Genomic DNA, 21,975 nt, shown 5'->3' on the forward strand with positions numbered 1-21,975 from the left:
GGATACATTTCTTTATTTCTCCTAGATGTTTCTACTTTCTAAGTGTGCTGCAATTCAGGCGCAGGCTAGTAACAATCTATGTCTACGAGGAGAGAATTAGAAATTAACATTTTGTGGTGTTGGACTACATGTACATACTGCATCGGCCTTTTCCTCAGTTTTTAAATGATGCATACAGATCTCGAATAATACACAGCTTGCACTTTTGTTTCATCAGTGACTTGTTCTCTGTTTTTTACAACCTACACAAGTAACATCCTGGTGAAAATGATTACAAGACTTTGAAACATGCTACAGAAAAACAAGTATACCAACATGAGGCATTTTAAAACGTAAAGATTCTTGAAACTTCTGTGTGAGATACCAGATTTCTGGTATTGCATTTATGAAGTCAACGTGTCGACTGCTTTACCTTGCTTAGCCAAGACGTTGATGAAAACATTTTCTCCTTCTTCCTCGATGCTGAAGGTGATTAGCGAGTCCCCTGCCTTCTCTGTGCACCACGTGAACGCTTCGTCCTGCAGCTGGACCATGGTCACGTTGACCTTTGAGCAGACCAATGTGCAGTTCTCTCTCAGCAACCCTGTCCCAAAAACTAGGCATTCTACGCAGCTCCTGTAAAGAGAGGAGAACTGTTATGAGCCGTTTGAAAAGTAAGCAAATAATAATTGATTCCAAAATAAAGTCTAGATTATTGGAGTCGGCCATTTTGTGGATTAGAATGTTTCTGAGAAACCCGTGACACATAATCCCAGTGAAGAACTGGGCCTCATTTCTGCAACAGCGACCTTCACTGAACATTTCACCAATGCCTGGTGCTCACCAGCTTCTTGATCCAGCTGGTTATCCTTGCTTTAACTGTGCACATTGTCCTTTGAGCGTGTGTCCTCGAAGAACATTTTACCTAATAACAATATCTTAAAGTACATACTTTTTTTGCAGTGCCTGTTGGTGTTGATATATGACCGCATTAAAGTCAAATTTACATGAACTGTAAAACGATTGTCTGACAACACTGACCCTAATGCTGCTCAATATTTGTATGACAATGGTTGATTAGTTCACATAAACCTTACAATATTTTCCATGATAATGGTTCAGCTCTGGCTAAATAAGCAGGGTTTGTACAAATTGGTTGATTTTTAATTCCCAGTTTAGTAGTCTACCTAACCAGTGGCTTGCAAGATGACATATTCTTAAATTCACTCATCCAATCCGAGATCCTAGATATTATCAGGAGCTGCGGAAAGTACCGAGTAATATCATTTGACCAGATTGAATTTACTGAGATTAATTTTATAAGGACTGGCTTGCCCATCATCCATCCTTATTTCATTCAGAACTGATACGCCTCCCCTCTTTCAAAGTCTTCGTAGAAAATGTAGTGTGTATACACACAAAATATATTGGGCATAAATAACAGCAATAGTTAAAACCTATGAGTCTTCAGAGGTTTTGCCAGCCATCGGATTTAAGGAGCTTCCATACCCAAAATTTAAATTTCAGACAATTTTTGTAATGCCCCTTGATATCTATGTTAATGCTAATAGAGACTTATAAACACACATTCCTCAACTTTTCAGCAATTCCCCAGGTGTCAGAAAGGATCTGGAAACTTTTGAGCAGTACCTCTGGGTGCTGCCAGATGGTGCTGTGCAGCTCCGCTCTAACACTGTTCTGCTCCGAAAATGATGGGCAGAGCCAGTATAATCTTGCTTGCTGACGTCAGTTCCTTCTTTTTAACATCACCAGTCGTGGATTTAGAGCTATCTCTTGTCTTTCAAGACTCATTTTACCTCAGATATACAGTGTGCAAGTGAAATGTCACCTCAGAAGATGGCAGGTTTTAAACCGTGTAAGGACTGTTGTTGATGCAAAGATGTCAGGTTTCCCTGCAGTGCCTAGGATTGGGCCACAACTCCATGGCCTGCAGTGACTGTACATGGATGAATCCGAAGGGTATTTGGGACAGTGAGGCAAAGCTATACATCACCAAGGGGCATATTTATACTCTGTTTGCGCCGGATTTGCGTAGTTTTTTTTGACGCAAAACTCCATATTTATACTTTGGCGTTAGACCCGTCTAGCGCCAAAGATCTTGGAGTTTGCGTCACTTTTTAGCGTGGACACCTTCCTTGCGTTAATGATATGCAAGGTAGGCGTTCCCGTCTAAAAAATGACTCCGAGGCATGTGCCCCGTAAAAATGACGCCAGGGAGTGGGCGGATAAAAAAAAATGACGTCCATCTGCTTTAGCGTCATTTTTTAACGCCTGGTCAGGGCAGGCGTTAAGGGACCTGTAGGCTCGGAAGGAGCCCAGAGGTGCCCTCCCATGCCCACAGGGACACCCCCTGCCACCCTTGCCCACCCCAGGAGGACGCCCAAGGATGGAGGGACCCATCCCAGGGAACTTAAGGTAAGTTCCGGTAAGTATTTATTTTTTTTGTTGTGGCATAGGGGGGCCTGATTTGTGCCCCCGTACATGCAACTATGCCCAATGACCATGCCCAAGGGACATAAGTCCCCTGGGCATGGCCATTGGGCAAGGGGGCATGACTCCTGTCTTTGCTAAGACAGGAGTCATTTAAATGGGGGTTGGGAGTAAAAAAAAATGGCGCAAATTGGGTTGAGGCGAAAATTTTGCCTCAGCCTGACTTGCCCCATTTTCTGACGCCCAAGCTCCATTTTCCCCTACGCCGGCGCTGCCTGGTGTAAGTCTTTTTTTTTTACGCACACCAGGCAGCTCCGCCGGCTAACGTCATTCCATAAATAAGGCGCCCGCATGGCGCTTTGGAATGGCGTTAGCCGGCGTTACATTTTTTGACGCACAACTGCGTTGGCGCAGTTGTGCGCCAAAAAGTATATATACGGCCCCAAGTATCAGAAGAAACCGTGTCAGGACTGGTCAAAGTCTAAAAGGTCCTGTTCCAGAAGCCAGACTTGAGGTTGTTCGTCATCACTCTCCAAATCCTCCGATAAAAAAAAAAAATTATAATAATTACTTTGCCCTTTCCTGCCACTCACATACACTCGAGAAGGCATCACCATGCCTCTGGATTTTTCTCTCAAAGTTAGTCTACGACTGAGCCAATACTTGGCACATCCTGAGTTTCTTGGGCCTTCTACGACTCTGAGGCAGATCCAAGCGTTCCATGAAGCCATGTTGTGACTCTATGGCTCCCTTCTGACTCACCCTGCCACCCCTATGGTCCCCACAGACCATGTGATACTCCATCTTAAATACCGCCAGCAGGTTCGCCTTTGGCACCCGTTGGACCCTCTGATACTGCTGCTTGACCTCTACCAGCACCTTTGCTGACTCTTCCCCAAGCTTCACATCCCACACCAGTTCCTAGAATGTTGACGCTGATGCTGACTCCATCAGTGCTAGTGGACAAAGTGCATCCTTTTGCCCTCTCTGATTCTGAGTCGGCATAACCCCGAATTTGACTAAGGCCATGTTCAATGCCCATGAAACTGCAGACTTTGCCTGCTCCATCGGAGTCGTTTAAAGTCCAGGTTCCATAAGACAGGTCTCATTCACTACATTCCTTGTTTGGGATGGACTCTTGCAGTGATTGTGATGCAGTAGATGAATTTAGCACCCCCCTACCATGAAGAAAACTGATATGTTGACCTTCAGTATACCAGTGGCTTGATACTTCTCCTGACACAAGCCTAGTCTTACCCCTAGGCCATTTGATAGTCATTGTGAGGGTTGCCGAAGTTCTCAACTTCCATCTTCCCACCATGGAGGTCAAGACCAATGTCATTACCAAAGTCCTCCAGCTGAGGAAAACCAATACTGAACCCCTTTTGCCCTTTAATAAAGCCCTTCCTGAACCCTCTCAAAAACCTGGGTCAACCTTTCTCTGGTCCCCTGTGACTTGCCAGAGTGCACAGTGCCATCGCTGTGCCTCGAGAGACCCTGCTTTTTTTTTACTCAGCACCCTTCACCTTTGAGATTGGTGGTGCAAGCTTCCACCAGTCGGACAAACCTGAATGCCTTCCCAGCTACCCATCCATATGAAGAGTCTAAGAGATTGGAGATCTTTAGGAAGAAGGTATTTTCTTCCACGTTTACCTCTCTGGTTGGACAATGCTAGTTGCCTTTTGGGCTCCTGTTCCCGCACTCCCTGGAATTCTGTTGCTCAAGACCTACAATGTGTCCCAGAGGACCTTTGTTCTTGATTGGCCCAGACCAAAAGATTGGCCATGTCACTGTCAAGCTTAAAATGTGTTTGGCCTGGATACCATGGATTGCATTGGGTAAACCATTGGCTCTAGGGTCGCAATCCGTCACCATGCCTGGTTGAGATAGATGGGTTTTTCACGCAATGTTCAGTTGTTTCACAGAAAGAAGGGCCTTGTCTCACCCTGGCCTAGTTTTTATCTGCCCTGGATTCTGGAGATTGCACAGTAGCATTGGACCTGCAGAATACCTATTTTCACATCCCCATCCTACAGGCCCACAGAGTTTATCTGTGGTTCACAGTGGGACAGGAGCATTTTAAGTTCACTTTGTTTCCCTTTGGTCTCATCATCCAACTCCAGTGTTTATGAAAGAGAAGGCAGTGGTGGCAACTGTCACGACTCACGTGCTGCTGGCGCCTGGAAACCGCAGATCTAGTGGCGTAGGTCTTGAGGGTTCGGCTTTGGCCCAGAAAGGGGCGACTCTTTCTAGTAGCCACGGTGCTGCAGGCAGTGGAAACGCCAAGAACAGACCGTGCCCTTTAGAATTAGTGCCAGAGGGAAAAAAACCCAATAAAGGGGAAAAAACCTCCAAAAAATGGATTCCTGAAACGAAAACAAAACCAGGAATCAAACAGGAACAAAATGCAGGTAAATGCAAAATTGAAAAGATTCAGAACCGAAGGCTAAGAATCAGGAGCGAAGACACAATCTGAGCAGAAAGTGATGCAGCGCAAGGAAAGGGAGAAAACAGAGCCCTTATATACCAAGAAACAGGAAGTGACCAACAGGAAGTAAAAAGACACCATTTTAGATAGGGAAAAAGTACATAGGATAGAATAGAACAGGAACCATAGAAAATAGGGACCAAGGAATGCTGGGAAGAAAAAGGTAACATGGGAAGGGGGAAAGACATAAAGAAAGGACAGAAAATGCCTCGAAAAAGTAAAGAAGAAAAAGAAGAAGAAGAAAGAAAAAGAAACAGGTAAGGAGGGGTCAGGGGAGAACAGGGACACCACAGAAGGCAGAGCGAGGCCCAAAATAATATCTGGGGCCTCGCGCTGTACAAAGAAGACTCGGGGCGCGCCGCGTCCTGAGAACGCGCTGCGCGGCGCGAGCCGAATGCTCGGCTCGCGCCGCACCACGCGGCGCAACAGTAGGTCCCCCCCGAAGGTCCAGGTTTGAAGGGAAACAAACGATGAAAACGAGAAATCAAAAGAGGGGCGTGAACAGAAGAAGCATCTTCCCAAGAGCATTCACTAAGAGGATAACCCTTCCAGTGAATCAAATACTGAAGACGCCGGTGAAAAAGGCGAGAGTCACAAATTTCTTGAACATCATATTCAGGGACATCATTCACCAACACAGGAGGAGGACAAGGAAACTGACGAGAGAAAGGATCAGGGACATAAGGTTTGAGTTGGGATACATGAAAGACCGGATGAATTTTCCAAGTATGAGGCAAGCGAAGACGAACAGTGACAGGATTGAGCAACTGAAGAATACGAAAAGGCCCATAATAGCGAGGCGTGAACTTATTCAGAGAAAGACGAGAGGGCAAGAATTTGGAAGAAAGCCAGACTTTATCCTGAGGGTGATAATCAGGAGTGGGTCCACGTTTCTTATCAGCGATCTTCTTCATATACCTCTTAGTGTGCAATAAATTAGATCTAATGAGCTTATGGAGTTGCAGGAGACGTTTGGAAAAAGATGTAATGGCAGGCAGAGGAGAGGTAGATTGAGGAGCAGTAGGAAAAGAGGTCGGATGATAGCCATAGGAACAGAAAAAGGGAGTGACCTTGGAGGCACTATGGACAGAATTGTTGTAGGAATATTCAGCAATAGGAAGATAAGTGTTCCAGTTGCTTTGGGTGGAATTACAAAAACAACGAAGGTATTGTTCTAGTCCTTGATTCAAACGCTCAGTTTGTCCATTGGTCTGAGGATGGAAACCGGATGATAGTGCTATATTGATATTCAGTGTCTTGCAAAAATGTTTCCAAAACCGGGAAATATACTGGGGACCCCTGTCAGACACAATGGTATGTGGAAGTCCATGGAGACGGAAAATATGGTCGATAAATATCTGGCTCAATTCTTGGGATGTTGGTAATTTCTTTAGAGCAGTAAAGTGGGCCATTTTAGTGAAAGAATCAACAGTGACCATGATAACCTGGTTTCCAGCTGATGGCGGAAGTGAACACATAAAGTCAGTGGAAATAGTATGCCATGGCGTTGGTGGAACTGGCAAAGGCTGTAGTAATCCTGCAGGTCTGCTACGGGGAATCTTGACTTGGGCACATATGGGACAAGCCTGAACATATCTTTCGACATCTGATTTCCAGGTAGGCCACCAGAAAGATCGCGAAAGAAGTTCTTGTGTGGCCTTAATACCTCTATGTCCAGCAACCGGTGAATCATGGCACATCTGTAATGCTTTGTCTCGCACTCTGTTAGTAGGGAGGAATAACAGCTTCTGATGAAAAAAGAATCCTTCTTTCTTGCATAAAAAGGTTCTTAATTTCTCTATTTCGCTATTAGACAGGCTGGAATACTCCAGTTGTACCTCATCCAGAAAAGATTGAGCAACTCCAATGATCTTACTAGGCTCCAGTAGAAACTGAGATGGGGAAGGAGTACAATCTGGATAGCGTCGAGACAGAGCATCAGCCAGAATGTTTTGAGATCCAGGAATATAGGTGATGTAAAAGTCATACTGACTAAAGAAAAAGGCCCAACGCGCCTGGCGACTATTTTGGCATACAAAATTACGTAGACATTGCAGATTACGGTGATCTGTTCTCGCCTCGAAAGGCTCCTTGGATCCCATCAGAAACTGTCTCCATTCGATGCAGGCTGTCTTCAGAGCTAACAACTCTCTTTCTAGTACAGAGTAATGTTGTTCAGCTGAAGAGAGAATATGGGACAAATAGAAAACAGGATGTTCAAGACCATCATCTTCTTGAAGTTGAAGCAAGACTGCTCCAATAGCTTTTTCGGAAGCATCGGTAACTACGATAAACTGTTTATTGGTATCTGGATGTCTCAAGATGGGAGCTTGAGTGAATGCCTTCTTTAATTCTTGAAAAGCTGTTTCAGCCGCCTTGGTCCAGACAAACCCCTGTTTTAGATTTTCCTTCTTTAAGGTATGGGTTATATGGCTGGTCTGTTTAGCAAAGTCTTGAATGAACTGTCGGTAAAAATTTGCTAATCCTAGGAAACATTGTGTTTCTTTGATAGAAGAGGGAGAAGGCCACTCTAGAATTGCTTGTACCTTTTCTAGGTCCATAGCTATGCCGGTGGAACTTAAATGATAACCCAGATATTTGACTTCCGTCTTATCGAACTCACACTTTTCGGGTTTGCAGAATAGTTGATGTGCTCGGAGTCTGTGAAGGACTTGTTTCACATGAGAAGAATGGAGTTCGGGGTGTCTGGAAAAAATAAGGATGTCGTCCAAGTAGATTACGAGTGTCTGGTTCAAGAGATCGGAAAATATTGAGTCCATAAACCTTTGAAATATAGCAGGAGCGTTCGTAAGACCAAAGGGCATGACTTTATATTCAAAATGACCGAACGGTGTCCTGAATGCTGTTTTCCACTCGTCTCCTTCTTTTATACGTAAAAGGTGGTAAGCTCCCCGAAGATCCAACTTGGTAAAACGTTGAGCCCCTCTGACTGCCTCTAAAATATCCTTAATGAGGGGCAAAGGATAACGATCCTTTATAGTTATCTTGTTTAGGCCTCGAAAGTCTATGCAAGGACGAAGATCTTTGGTCTTCTTAGGTACAAAAAAGAGAGGAGCCCCTGCTGGAGAAGATGATGGAACAATGAGACCACCCTGTACATTTTCCTCCAGATACTCCTTAAGAACTTCCCTTTCAGGTTCCGTGAGAGAATACATCCTCCCAAAGGGAACGACTGTTCCAGGTTCCAAAGGAATAGCACAATCGTACTCTCGATGTGGAGGTAATACAGGTCTGGATGGTTTTTGAAACACGTCTTGGAACTCTAAATAATGTTCAGGAACCCCTTGGACAGTGTTGATGGAATACTCCGTAGTACTCTTCATAGGTGTTAATCTGTTTGGTGACCAATATTTATCGGAAGCAAAGCAATTTTCTTGACAAAACTGTGAGGATAAAGAAATTGTCCGGGTTACCCAGTTCACATATGGGTTATGTCTAGTAAACCATGGAATTCCGAGAATAATGGTATGGTTGGGAGATGAAATGAGATCAAAAGAGAGGTGTTCTTGATGATTACCAAACTGTAAATTTAACATCAAGGTCGTAGTATCGACTGGACCTGAGGATATTAAAGATCCATCCACGGTGTGTACTTGTTCAGGAATGTCTTTGGGTTGAGTGGGAATTTGCAGATTAGTGGCCCATGTCTTATCCATGTATATACCACTAGCACCACAATCCAATAATGCCATAGTTCTTTCTTGGCGGCCATCAGGTAGTTGTAATATGACTGGTAACACGAACAAGTAAGTTGTATTGTCGTTGAATGAGCTGATAGAAGGTATAGCCGATGATCCCGTCCCCTCCCTTCTTACAGAGGACGGGAGGTGGCGTTTCCCAAGGGTCTAGGTGGACGTACAGGACATGTACGAAGCAGGTGACCAGCAGAACCACAGTAGAGGCACAATCCCTTCTTCCGTCTGTCTTCCTTCTCACTAGCAGAGAGTGGCCCTCGAGCAGTATCCACTTGCATGGGTTCCCCTTCTATATCTTTAGCAGGAGGACGAGATTCCTCAGGATGAGGTGGATACATCCGTGAAGAGCTTGGCTGAGACGCTCCTCTACTCCTTCTCTTCTCCATTCGTCGTTCTTGGAGACGATACTCGATGGAAAGTGCTTGATCCATGAGGCCACGAAGATCTTCAACTCTGGTGGAATGTACTAATTCATCCTTAATTTCTTCATTAAGTCCTCTGCGAAACAAAGTTACCAGGGTACGCTCCACCCAAGTGGTCTCTGCCGCTAATTGACGGAAACGTGTAATATATCGGAGGACATCCTGGGAACCTTGCTGGATATCACATAATGCTTCCTCTGCCGAGGCTTCCAATCCTGGGCGACTAAACATCTGTTTGAAGCGGGTCACGAAGGCAGAATAGTCCGACAATACTGGATCGTTGGATGACACCATCGGGGTTGCCCAGGCCAAGGCAGGACCGGATAATGCACTAATAAGATATCCCACCTTTGTCCTGTCATGAGAGAATTGGCTAGGTCTGAAGGCGAAGTAAACCGTTAATGCATCCAGGAATTCACGCAGTTTAGTTGGTTCACCAGAGAAGCGAGGCGTTGAGGCGGAGATAGTCGGAACATCGCCACTGCGGAGGGCCAAAGCCTGTCGTAAGACCGCATTCTCGTTGCGCAATTGTTGCAATTCCTGAGCTTGTTGTTGAATAGTAGTCAAAAAAGATGAATCAGGATCTGCAGCCGCCGCCACTGTGTCATCCATAGTATTAGAAGATGTCGGAATGGTTTGGCGCTGCATTCTGTCACGACTCACGTGCTGCTGGCGCCTGGAAACCGCAGATCTAGTGGCGTAGGTCTTGAGGGTTCGGCTTTGGCCCAGAAAGGGGCGACTCTTTCTAGTAGCCACGGTGCTGCAGGCAGTGGAAACGCCAAGAACAGACCGTGCCCTTTAGAATTAGTGCCAGAGGGAAAAAACCCCAATAAAGGGGAAAAAACCTCCAAAAAATGGATTCCTGAAACGAAAACAAAACCAGGAATCAAACAGGAACAAAATGCAGGTAAATGCAAAATTGAAAAGATTCAGAACCGAAGGCTAAGAATCAGGAGCGAAGACACAATCTGAGCAGAAAGTGATGCAGCGCAAGGAAAGGGAGAAAACAGAGCCCTTATATACCAAGAAACAGGAAGTGACCAACAGGAAGTAAAAAGACACCATTTTAGATAGGGAAAAAGTACATAGGATAGAATAGAACAGGAACCATAGAAAATAGGGACCAAGGAATGCTGGGAAGAAAAAGGTAACATGGGAAGGGGGAAAGACATAAAGAAAGGACAGAAAATGCCTCGAAAAAGTAAAGAAGAAAAAGAAGAAGAAGAAAGAAAAAGAAACAGGTAAGGAGGGGTCAGGGGAGAACAGGGACACCACAGAAGGCAGAGCGAGGCCCAAAATAATATCTGGGGCCTCGCGCTGTACAAAGAAGACTCGGGGCGCGCCGCGTCCTGAGAACGCGCTGCGCGGCGCGAGCCGAATGCTCGGCTCGCGCCGCACCACGCGGCGCAACAGCCTCACATTTACAGAGGTCAGGTCTTCCCCTACCTCGATGACTGGTTGCTGAAGGAGGGCTCGCCCCAGGCAATCATCACCCACCTCCAGACTACGTTGAACCTCATGACATCTTTAGGCTTTACTAACAACAAGTAGAAGTCACACATGACTCTTTCTTAGGCACTTCTTTTCATTGGAGTCATTCTGGACAGTTTTATGCCTTTCCTTTGGAAAGTAGAGTCCAGGACATTCAGGCAACGATCCCGATCTTTCAGCCTCGGTCCTGGATTTCAGCAAGGTCAACTCTGAGGCTGTTGGGATTGACGGCCTCCTGCATCCTCCTGGTCGAGCATGCCAGGTGGTTAGGCCAGTCGAATCTAAAGACTCAGAGTGCCCAACATTAAGGGTCTTCGCTAATCATGTTCAGATCTTGCAAAAGACCTGCAGTGGTGGTTACTTTACTGGCGGAGTCAGAGCTGCCTATCAACCTTCTGGAGCTGAGGGCCATCTACTTGGTGTTGGAAGCCTTTCTTCCAAACATCACAAGGAGGCTGGTACAGGTGCTGGTACAGGTGCCTATAGAAAATAACACCACCATGTTGTACTGCAACAAACAGGGCCGGATAGGCTCATGGGCCCTGTGCCAGGAGGCACTACGCTTCTGGAAATGGCTGGACCACAAAGGAATTTTCCTGGTGGTGAACCACCTGTCAGGATCTTTGAATACCATGGTGGATGATTTCAGCCGTCAACGGCTAACAGACCTCCAGTGGAAGTTGCAGCCAGAGGTGGTGTAAAGTCTCTTCCTTGAATGTGGAGAACCTTGGCTTGTTCTATTTGCCAGCGCCGAGATTGTGCATTTGTTATGAGTTCTGAGTATTGGACCTTCAAAGGCGTCTCCCACTATGACCTGGGTTCTGACTCGGTTGGAACATGGGACTCCTGTAAGTCCTTTGGCCAATACATCTCCTGCCCCAAGTTCTGAAAAAGATTAGGACCAACCAGGCCCCAGTATAAACCTGTTTGTAGAACAGATTTGTGGCTTGATGCGACACAAGGCACGTTGAACCACTCCGGGCAAAGTTATCTGATCCTTTGTTGTTTGTTTTGCCTCTTGCCCAGCAAGGCTTTGACCTGGGTGCAGTTAAATGTCATCGTTCAGCTGTTTCTGCCATTTTGTGGTTGCCAGATCAACCCATATCATTTAAATCACCTGTTGTGTTTCGTTTTTTTAAAAGCTTACACCATATGTTTACTCCCTCTACCTTTGTTATGACACAGTGTTACCCCAACTTGTTTGATTAGTACTTCCTTTAAGCCACTTCACATCTATCCTTTGTGGTTTCTCGCCCTCAAGACTGTCTCTTGTTGCCATAATGTCAGCGCATAGCATAAGTTGCTTCAAGCGGTTTGTGTTGAGACCCCATCACTTAGACCCAAAGTGCACTGAGTTTTTACATTGATCATACCAGAGTACACATGATGGATGATGAGCTCTTTGCAGGATTCGCCAGAGTGAAAAAATGCAAGGTCAAGCTGAAAAGGACCACCACCTTCTAGATCAGGCTCTGCCTCAAGGTCTGCTACACATTGGCTAAAAGCAGCCTCTAGAAAGGCTGTGTGATAATTTCACCAGATGCAAAGGGGCATATTTATACTCTGTTTGCGCCGAATGTGCGTCAAAAATTTTGACGCACAATCGGCGCAAACCCTGCCTCATATTTATACTTTGACGTCCGACCCCGCGGGTGTCAAAATTCCACCATGTGCGTCATTTTTTGGAAGGGGGAACCAGCCTTGCGCTAATTATATGCAAGGTAGACGTTCCCTTCCAAAAAATGATTTTAAGGCCTGTGCCCCATATTTATACTCTGATGTCATATTGACGCACAGGAGGGGGTGGGCCTTAAAAAACGACGCACAGCCTGATGGGCGCCGTTTTTTAACGCCTGGGTCAGGGCAGGCGTTAAGGGACCTGTGGGCTCGGAAGGAGCCCAGGGGTGCCCTCCCCTGCCCCCAGGGACACCCCCTGCCACCCTTGCCCACCCCAGTTGTGTGTCAAAAAGTATAAATATGGGCCAAAGTCCCTACATCTGCTTTATCATATGGATTTCATGTCCTGGACATTTGTCTGGATAACCTGGTTCGCTGAGGGGCATTTCATGCCCTCAGTCCTACAGAAGTTTTTAGTTTGAGTTCATTTACAGGCCCACCACAAAGTACTGGTATCTATTCAAAAGGTGATGAAGCTGCAGTTAGAAGTCTCTATCAACAGAGCAAGCTGCTTACCTTTGGTAACACTCTTTCTGGTAGGGATTCTATCTAGCCGCAGATTTCTCCTCAAGCCTCCGATCCTCCCAGTTCTGTCAACTGGACTCTACTATTTAATAAGATCCCTAGTGTTGGAATCTGCACACTGGTCAAAACTAGAGCTTTGGGTGGAGCTCTACATATACGGGTGCGGAGAGCCTTAAAAGCAATTGACATAAGCGTGCTGAGTGGCACCTCGTTTGGTCCCACATGTCATTTCTGGAGTGTAACAGCATGTTCGTAGAGCAGCAGAGTGTCATATACTGGCGCTTTGAAATGGTTCAAAGGTTTCCAGGTTCAGTCTGGTGCCTGGGGAATATTCAAAAGGTAAGGAATCTGCAGTTTGATAGAGTCTATACCAGAAAGAGTGTTACTGAAGAAAAGTAAGTGGTTCATTTAGTCCATCCACCATATCAGGTGGAATAGATGGCCCTGATTTTACTCATGGAATGTATATCTCATGATATGCCGGTGTTGTTGTCTGGCAACATACTGGGTCTGAGAACTCTTTTACTATATTGAAGACCTCCTTGGTTTTATTCTTTAGCTTCATTATCACGTTTGCATTAGAAGAGACTTTAGCTTCACTGATTTTCTTTTTACGGTTGCTCATTGCCTTGTTATATGTTTCTTTGTTACATGCAGAGTAGTCCTCTTCATAATGTATAGTTCTTCACTGAACCAACTTGACAAAGGATTCTTTCTAAAGAATCTGTTCCATTTTAGCTGGGCTACTTTATCAAAGGCTGTTCAACTTGGCTATCCGTGACTTCATGTTGTGGAACAATTCGATTTCTGACAATGTTATAGGGTGCTTTTGGCTAATTCTTAACTTGCTATATCAGCCATAATTCCTGCTGTTGTCCTGTAATATTGGGTAGGTTGGACATTCAGGTCATTGTGCTGTCCTTGCCCATATGATACACTTGTGCAAATCTGAAAATGGTCAGTGGAGCCCAACTGTAAAGCTCCCACAAAATCAAATGTGTGATCTAGATAATAACCTTCAATGGGTGTTGGACCCTCATGATGCAGAATTTTCTGGCAATCCCTAAAATAATTATATCAAAAACTTAGCATAGTAGAGATTTCCCAAATCCAAGACACTACAAAGTAGACAGAGAGTTTGGGAAATATTTTCATTCAAGATCTCAGAATACAAAGACTGATCCTAAAATAGGAACATAAATCCCCTGTGGCGGGGCACCTAGGGACTCATGAGAGTTATGACAGGAGACCTGTTAATATTGGTGGTAATTCACTATCTCAATAAGATGGGACATCTTATTCCATTAGAAAAAGATTCCCATAGACCACTTACTTGCATCCGTATACCACTAAGAGCTTGTCAGATTACTTGGACTTCCACATTTCGTTGTTACAGACAAAGGATCTCAATGAATACCAAGCTTTTGGTGAACAATGCTGAACCCCTTGGGTGCCGAGGATGTAATGGTTACGAAACCATTCCGTCCTGGACCTGGCCAACCCTTGGGCCTCCCACCCCTCTTCCCTGGGCAGGGATGAAAGTGGAATTGCTTCCACCCCTCCCCCCCCCCATCTAATGACGTCATTAGAGGCCGCCATTGTGCTGGAAGCCATTTGCCTCTAGGGTGTCCAGGAGGAAACACGTAAGTTTCTCCTGCAGCCGGGGGGGATTTTCTGTAAAAGGGGCATTGGGGAAAAGGAAGGGCCTTTCCTTTCCCTCAATGTCTCTGCAATTCGGCAGCAGGAATGCCCACTAGACACCAGGAATTTCCATTTGGTCAGTTTCATACAGCGGGAACGGCCCTTTGGGCAATGGTCGATCCCTTTAGGGGGGCAATATTTTTTTATGCCATTTAGATCGGCCTATTATTTTAAGGCTGATCTGCCCCCAGGGGTGTCAGAAGCCACAATGACGCCAGGGGTTGTTTATGTTTGGTTTTTTTTTGTGTGGGGGGGGGCAGCCCCTTGGAAAAGGGTTACCCCCGAAAAAGGGGCACACAACTGTTGGCCATTTATGCCCCCTTTGTTTTTTAGACCCATCTACCCCCAACGGGACAAACGCCACAAAGACACCAGGGATTATTTTGTTTTATGGTTTTTTTTGGTGTGTGGGGGGGCGGCCCCTTGGGCAAGGGTGGTCCCCCAAGTGGGGCACTTGATTGTTGGCCATTTCAGGCCTAATATTTTTAGGCCCATCTGCCCCCAAGGGGGCAGAAGACACTAAGACGCCCTGGATTTTTTTTTGTTTTTTTGTGGGGGCAGCCCCTTGGGCAAGGTTCGCCCCCCCCCCAAAGGGGGCACATAACTGTTGCCTAGTTTTTTTAGGCAAATCTGCCCCGGGCAGAAACCACTAGACACCAGGGAACATTTCTAAATGTTTAGTGGCGGTGTGTTTGTCAACTGGCGATGTATTTGCATTTGTGATTATAACAGTTTTTTTCTCCTTTTTGTTCTAGTTCAAAGCTTTTGCTTCCTTTGCTGTGGCTCCTTGTGGTTTTGGCAGTGGTTGACTTGCAGTTTGCGTAGTTACATGTTTTAGGTAAGAAAAAACTATTTACCTCAAATGAGTATTGTTGTCATGCATGAATTACATTTTTGTCAGTGGTGTACTAAATGCAGGATTGTGTGTGAAATTGTCCTTCAGTTTGTGCACAATTATATTTGTGTTGTCTTATGTCTAATTTTCTTTTCTTTTTAGTGGGATATCATTGATGAGTGCTGTTTCTGTGCAGAGTAGTTGCTGGTGAGTCTAGCTTTTTACATATCTCTTTGTGATAAAGCCACACTTTGTTTATTACTGATTTTAGACAGTCCTGTTTGTTGTTGGTGCATTTGCCAAGTTACTTTTCTTAGAAAGGATCATGGCTAGCCGCAGGGTGACTGCTCAGCAGGATGTTTGTATACTTTTTGAGTTGTCTTCTGATCAGGATTATGAGATTGACTCTGCATCTGAGGTAGAGGAGGAAGTGAGAGATTCTGGCAGTGAAATTTCTGCCCAAGAGGAATCTTCTGATGAGGAAGCCACTCTCAGTGCAGATGAAGGTCATGCTTTAGAGGAGGACACTGACGCGCCAATAGTGCAACAGCCTGGACTGAAAGGTTTCCCCACTAGAAGACCTGAACTATGGGTTGCCCCAAACATGGAGCAGCCAGAGTTGCCTGCCTTTACTGGTCTCCCAGGGTATAGAGTGAATACAGAAACCTTTTTGCCTGTCAATTTCCTTCAATGTTTATGGACTTTTGGAAGAGATTGTTGAGCAGACTAATTTGTTAGCAGAGCAGTATTTGACGGACAACGCTGCCAGACTTAGGCCATAGTCCCACAAATCTGGAAGAGATGAAAAAGTTCTTGGGTTTGACTTTTTTGATGGGGTTGATAAGGAAGCTGTCACTGGCTTCTTATTGGTCTACTAATCCCTTGAGGGCAATGGCTATATTTCCTGCAGCCATGACTCGCAATTGTTATTTGCTTCTTCTTCAGATGCTGCATTTTGTTGACAGTGCTTTAGCCTTGCCACAAAATCACCCTGATTCTGACCATCTTTTGAAGATTAGGCCTGTCCTTGATCATTTTGTAGATCGGTTTTCCGAGGTCTATGTTCCAGGGAAAGAAATATCTGTAGATATCTGGTCCTGATGAAGGGCTGTTTGTTTTTTAGGCAGTACATTCCTAGCAAGAGGGCACAGTATAGAATTAAGATGTATATGCTGTCCGAAAGTAGTACAGGATATGTTTATAATTTCCAGGTCTAAACTGGTAGGGATTCCAGTAGTGACCCCTCCGCCCCCGGGTTGTTCGCCCAGAATTGTGTGGGAACATGGTAGACAACTGTTTAACAAAGGTGACTATTTGTACGTAGATAGCTTCTACACTGCAGTGCAGTTGTTCAGGGAATTGTTCAGAGTGGACACTGTTGCTTGTGGCACAATCTGCTCTAACCGGAAAGGCCATCCAAGGGAGCTTGTGTGTAAAAAACTAGAGAGGGGACAGTGCAGTGCCTTGCGGAATGATGAGCTGCCTGCTGTGAAAATTGCTGACAGGAGGGATGTCTACATGCTAACTACCATCCATGATGAGAGTACTTCCCGTGTGACTGTTTGTGGTCAGGTTGCCGAAGTGCGCAAACCTGCGTGCATTTTGGACTACAATAAGCACATAAGTGATGTTGATAGAGTAGTTCAGAGGTTGGAATCTTACACTGCTGTTCGTAAGTCTTAAGCTTGCTATAAAAAGTTGGCTACACATTTGTTTCATTTAGCAACTTTTAATGCTTTTATTGTGTTCAAGGATTGTTCCCCCGAGTCAAGGAAGACATTTTTAAAATATCAGGAGTCAGTGATAGACAGCCTTGTTGTGGTTGAACAGGCAAGAGTTCCTAGAGTAGCAGTGGGGGAGGATGTGGCTAGACTGAAAGATCACCACTTTTCTGATCAGATTCCTCCCACTCCCAAAAATACTTTCCTGCTAAGAAATGTAGAGTCTGTGCCAGAAGAGGTATCCAGAGGGAGACTCGTATGTACTGTCCCGATTGTTCTTCAAAGCCTGGGCTGTGTGTGGCTGGCTGTTTCAGGAGCTACCACACCCGAAAGAACTATTGGGAACTACGTTCAGCATAAACTGCCTGTTCTATATTTTCATATGCTCAGTTTCACGGTTAGCATTAATGTCATTTTACTTGGGAGACTGAGGAGAACTCTGGGTGGTAGGAAATTTGTGCTGGTGTGGTGATCCTACAAAGAACAGTGAGTAAAATATGCTTTTTTAAGCAAATTATGAGGTTTGTAGGGAGTCTGGGCAAGAAAATTTTGGGGGATCCACTCAAGCCACACCTTGGTGGACTCCACTGGGTATTGAGTTTTGTAAAATGTCTGGGCTTAGTAGGTTTCCCAAGATGACCGCCGAACCCGGGACCAAAAACGCAGGTGTCTCCTTCCCCCCCACAGAAAAAAAGGTAGTTTTGTGATAAATCATTTTGATGAGTCCACGTTGTGTTTTGGGGGCATTTCCTGTTGCGGGCACTGGATCTACCCACACAAGTGAGGTACCATTTGTATCGGAAGACCTGGGGGATAGCTGGGTAGGAAGAAGTTTGTGGCTCCCTTAAGATTCCAGAACTTTGCAGTGCTTAAATGTGAGGGAAATATGTTTCTTTGCCAAATTTTGAGATTTGCAAAGGATTCTGGAAACCTGGTGAGAGCCCCACAAGTCACCCCATCCTGAATTTCCTATGGTGTCTAGGTTTAAAAATGCACAGGTTTGCTAGGTTTTCTAGGTGTGGCTGAGCTAGAGGCCAAAATCCACAGCTAGGCACGTTCAAAAAAACACGTCAGATTTCAGTGTAAAAATGTGATGTGTCCATGTTGCGTTTTGGGGTGTTTTCTGTAGCAGGTACTAGGCCTACCCACACAAGTGAGGTACCATTTTCATAGGGAGACTTGGAGAAACACATTTTGTTCTTTCAAATGTTAGACTGTGTGTAAGAAAAATGTCTATTTGAGAAATGCCCTGTAATGCACATGCTAGTATGGGGACCCCATAATTCAGAGATGTGCAAATACCCACTGCTTCTCAACACCTTTTTTGTGCCCATTTTGGAAGTACAAAGTTTCCTTGATACCTATTTTTCACTCTTTATATTTTACCAAATGAATTGCTGTATTCCCGATATACAATGAAAACCCATTGCATGATGCAGCTCATTTATTGGCTCTGAGTACCTAGAGTCCAGCAGATGTGACAGTATATTGCTTTCAAAATTCTGCCATAGCTGGAAACAGTTATAGAAAACACCGTGGACACAAATGGCTCTTTTTTCACCTCAATTTCATTTTTTTTTATTTTAGCCGTTAATTTCTGTAGGAAAACCTTGAAGGATGTACACAAATGACCCCTTGCTTAATTCAGAATTTTGTCTACTTTTCAGAAATGTTTAGCTGGGTATGTCCCAGTAAAATGCCAAAAGTGCATTGAAAAATGTGGTTTTCTGATCCCACACTACTGTTGTTTTCCCCTTAGTTGGTTTACTTGGTCCTCTTTCCTGAAACCTGTATTTCTTTGTGGACAAATCTTGGTATTTTACCTTACTCCAGTTATTAACTGTTATTTGACTTAGTCAACTAGGAACATGTTCTTAATCTGGGTTAGCAACTACAACTCAGTTTTCCGTTGGCATGGAGTGCTACCTAGCTTCAGTTCTTGGGCAAGTGTCCAGGTTTATCTGATAGGTAGTTAAAGCAACACTTCAACTCCCACAGGGTAAGCTGTCTGAAGTACCTGTTATAAGAGCCCTTCTCTAATTATATGATACTCCTTGTCTTGATTTCTTTCTTTAAAGTGAGTTATATTGTGTCTCTGTGACGCTCTGCCCACCTGTATCTCAGGGGGCAGTCGAGGTCTTCAGTCATCCATCCTGCTGGAAACAAGTGTTCTCTCTCTCTGTGATCCCACAACCCTGTTCCCCTTTTTCAGGTGGAGTGCACAAGCGTTTTTCGACCAGTTGTAAGTATTCTGTTGGCTTTTAACCACTCCCATCACTTTCACTCATTTGTGGGCTTGCCTTTCAAAATTCCTTGATGTCATTGGTAAATGCTTTACGTTTGCCCTGACTGGGGGAGGGGGGGTCCCTCCTTGAAGATTGACCCTTATACATGGATTATTGCACAATTGCCGATACACTTTAGTGTGGGTGAAATTTTTTCTAATTTTGTCTCTACCCTTCATGCTCTATGTTGGCCATGGTGCTCACAGCACGAACAGTGCAGAACACCGCAAACTCCATCAGCGGTATTGAAGCACTGGTCACATTGTTCACACTGTTACCCATTCAGAGTCATTACTTTTGCCTCTCCCCTTCACTCTCCATAGCTTTCACAAAGAAACTTGTAATTTATAAATGCTTTACCAAAAGAAAGCACAGAAATCCTCAAAGTGGCTCTCCCGACACAGGAGGAGAGTTGATACTACAATACTCACTGCACTTGGAAAACTCGCCACATAATGCTTTGCAGACCATTACTTTTAGATAACATTTTTGCTTATAACTCTGTGATAACTCCTAGGACAATGGGACCACCACCAAAATGTTCACAACAACATGCTCTTTCTGTCTACGTCATCTCTGGGTCCCCACACTAGGTAAATGGGGACCCCAAATAACCCCTCCCACCATTGTGGCATTCTAAGTGCTCTGATACCTGGAACTTTTGTGTTACAGTTGGGAGTAGTTTGTGTTTTAAGGGCCTTGTTTGTAATATCATTGTAGAAGGCCTGTTAGTTCGGAAAATGTCTAAGGCGCTATGCCCTCTAGGGACAAATATATGATTACAGAGCATTGCTTTCTGACATTTTCTTTTCATGTAGTTATGCTTCTAGGGCCTAACTACGTGGTTACATGACCAAGTTTCTTACAAATGGTATTTTCATTGTGTTGTCTTCTGGGGGCTGCTCTGAGCATTCCAGCCTAATGCCAAAGTTTATTTCTGATAAAGTTTTTTATTGGGTTTACATGATAATTGTATATGTTTTATTAATCTCTCCTTATTGCAATTATGACCATGGTTCAGGTCAACTTAACATCCTTATTACACTATGACTGTTTGAATCCTCTTGATATGTTTGGGTGACACTTCTAGTTTATTTCTCTCGCTACTCCTCTGTGGCTGTCTTGTGAACTTTTTTTTTGGTAATTGTGTTAGCCAGCCAGCAACTCTGATGGTGGGGTGCTGAAAGTGCTATCCTATTGGAATTAGCATGACAGATTTAAATTAGGATGCTAAATGGAAACATTTTCATTTTTGAAAAAAAACAGACAGGGGAAGAAAGTAAATTGAAGTGCTTTAGTTAGATGCAGGGCCACTGTAGTTATATGGCTGGAAAAGACCAAATTATGAGGCAGGATTGACCAATTTATGTTGCAAGAAAAGTCCAGTTATGAATTTAAAACGCCGATAGCTCTAACTCAAGCAAATGTGAAACCTATTGCATTGCAAATGCTTGTTAGAACTAGATGTTCCCTATCTTCCTGGAGCGTGATACACAATATAAGAGGGAGAAGACGCAATTAACCTTGCTGCCCTTGACCTAAGATGCCAGGGTTGTAAAAAACTACAAAGGATTTTTGTTCTCTGGAAAACAAAAAAAACACGTCTGTGTAAACCTATCTCCAGGAACTGCCAGTGGCATTTTAGACACAATTTAAATGATGTTTTGCCTGTACATGGCTTGGACTTCCATCCCTGAGATAATGTTTATATGTGGTGTTTGTGGTCGGTTTGTGATGTGCAATTTCAGAAAACTGGCTAAGACCGAGGTCCATTCCAAATGCTAATGCAGATGGTGGCCTCCAATTCACTCCCTATGTATTTAATTTCTTCCCCATAGTGTGCGCAGCCCAATTATATCTGTTTTTGTGTCCTATTATTTTACCTTACGCTACTCATGCTTCCACACTAAATGGAAAGAATAACTTGAAGGTTGTGTCTAAGGGTCGGGATTTGTGGACTTTATGATGATGGTGTAGCAAACAATTTGTAACACACCCATGGTTGATGACCACATTTAAGCTTTAATAAAAAATACAATGCTATGCCAAGCTTGGTCAATTAACAGAGTTGTGAAGCACATACCAAACTGCAAAAGTGATATCACAGATAAGTAATATGTTTGCTATAAAAAAGAATTGTGCTTAGTCTCCCTTTACCCAAGTGTCCTCTCATCCTCCTCAGATCTTTCTTTTGTTCAACTCAACAGTTTTTCGACTGCTCTTATTTATAACTGCAGTGACTTGTGCCTCATGCCATGGGGACTCATCATATCATTTTAGATCTCACCTGTAGCGTTGACATCCGCTTTCACATCCAGGGCATTTGGTGCACAGTTTTTCAAAGTAGCCAGGATCACAGATGCACCGATTGCACTCACAATAGCCATGCCCACTGCATTCTACACCGTCCTTGTTGCACTCGCTCATGTCCGTGCTACAACCACAGGCGGAGCCGGTGTAGTTAGCTGTGCATATGCAGTTCCCGCAGGAGCAGGTGCCTTGACTTTTCCCTGCAGAAGACAAAGAGAGAAGTAGAAGGCTTGTTCTCTTGCTATGGAAAACCATATGGAGTGTAGCCCTTTGGAGTCTTGTTATTTATTTAAACCCAACGACACAACACTTTTTCACATGGATGTCTTGATGGATTCTTAATTGGGAAACTAGTAGATCTCGGCTTTTGCAGT

The 21,975-nt window shown here is 44.4% G+C and overlaps 1 protein-coding gene across 1 annotated transcript in view; it reads right to left on the reverse strand.

Moving 5' to 3' along the window:
* ITGB7 (integrin subunit beta 7) overlaps nucleotides 1–21,975 on the reverse strand; it is a 786,164-nt gene that overhangs the window by 100,055 nt on the left and 664,134 nt on the right. The window contains exons 13-14 of the mRNA XM_069230944.1: nucleotides 21,579–21,801; nucleotides 413–615 (exon numbers count right to left, since the gene is read on the reverse strand). Coding sequence (XP_069087045.1) covers nucleotides 413–615; nucleotides 21,579–21,801 — 426 coding nt within the window. The remainder of the gene's footprint in view (nucleotides 1–412; nucleotides 616–21,578; nucleotides 21,802–21,975) is intronic.

The sequence above is a fragment of the Pleurodeles waltl genome, chromosome 4_2 (assembly GCF_031143425.1).
Source record: "Pleurodeles waltl isolate 20211129_DDA chromosome 4_2, aPleWal1.hap1.20221129, whole genome shotgun sequence".
Taxonomy (NCBI): domain Eukaryota; kingdom Metazoa; phylum Chordata; class Amphibia; order Caudata; family Salamandridae; genus Pleurodeles; species Pleurodeles waltl.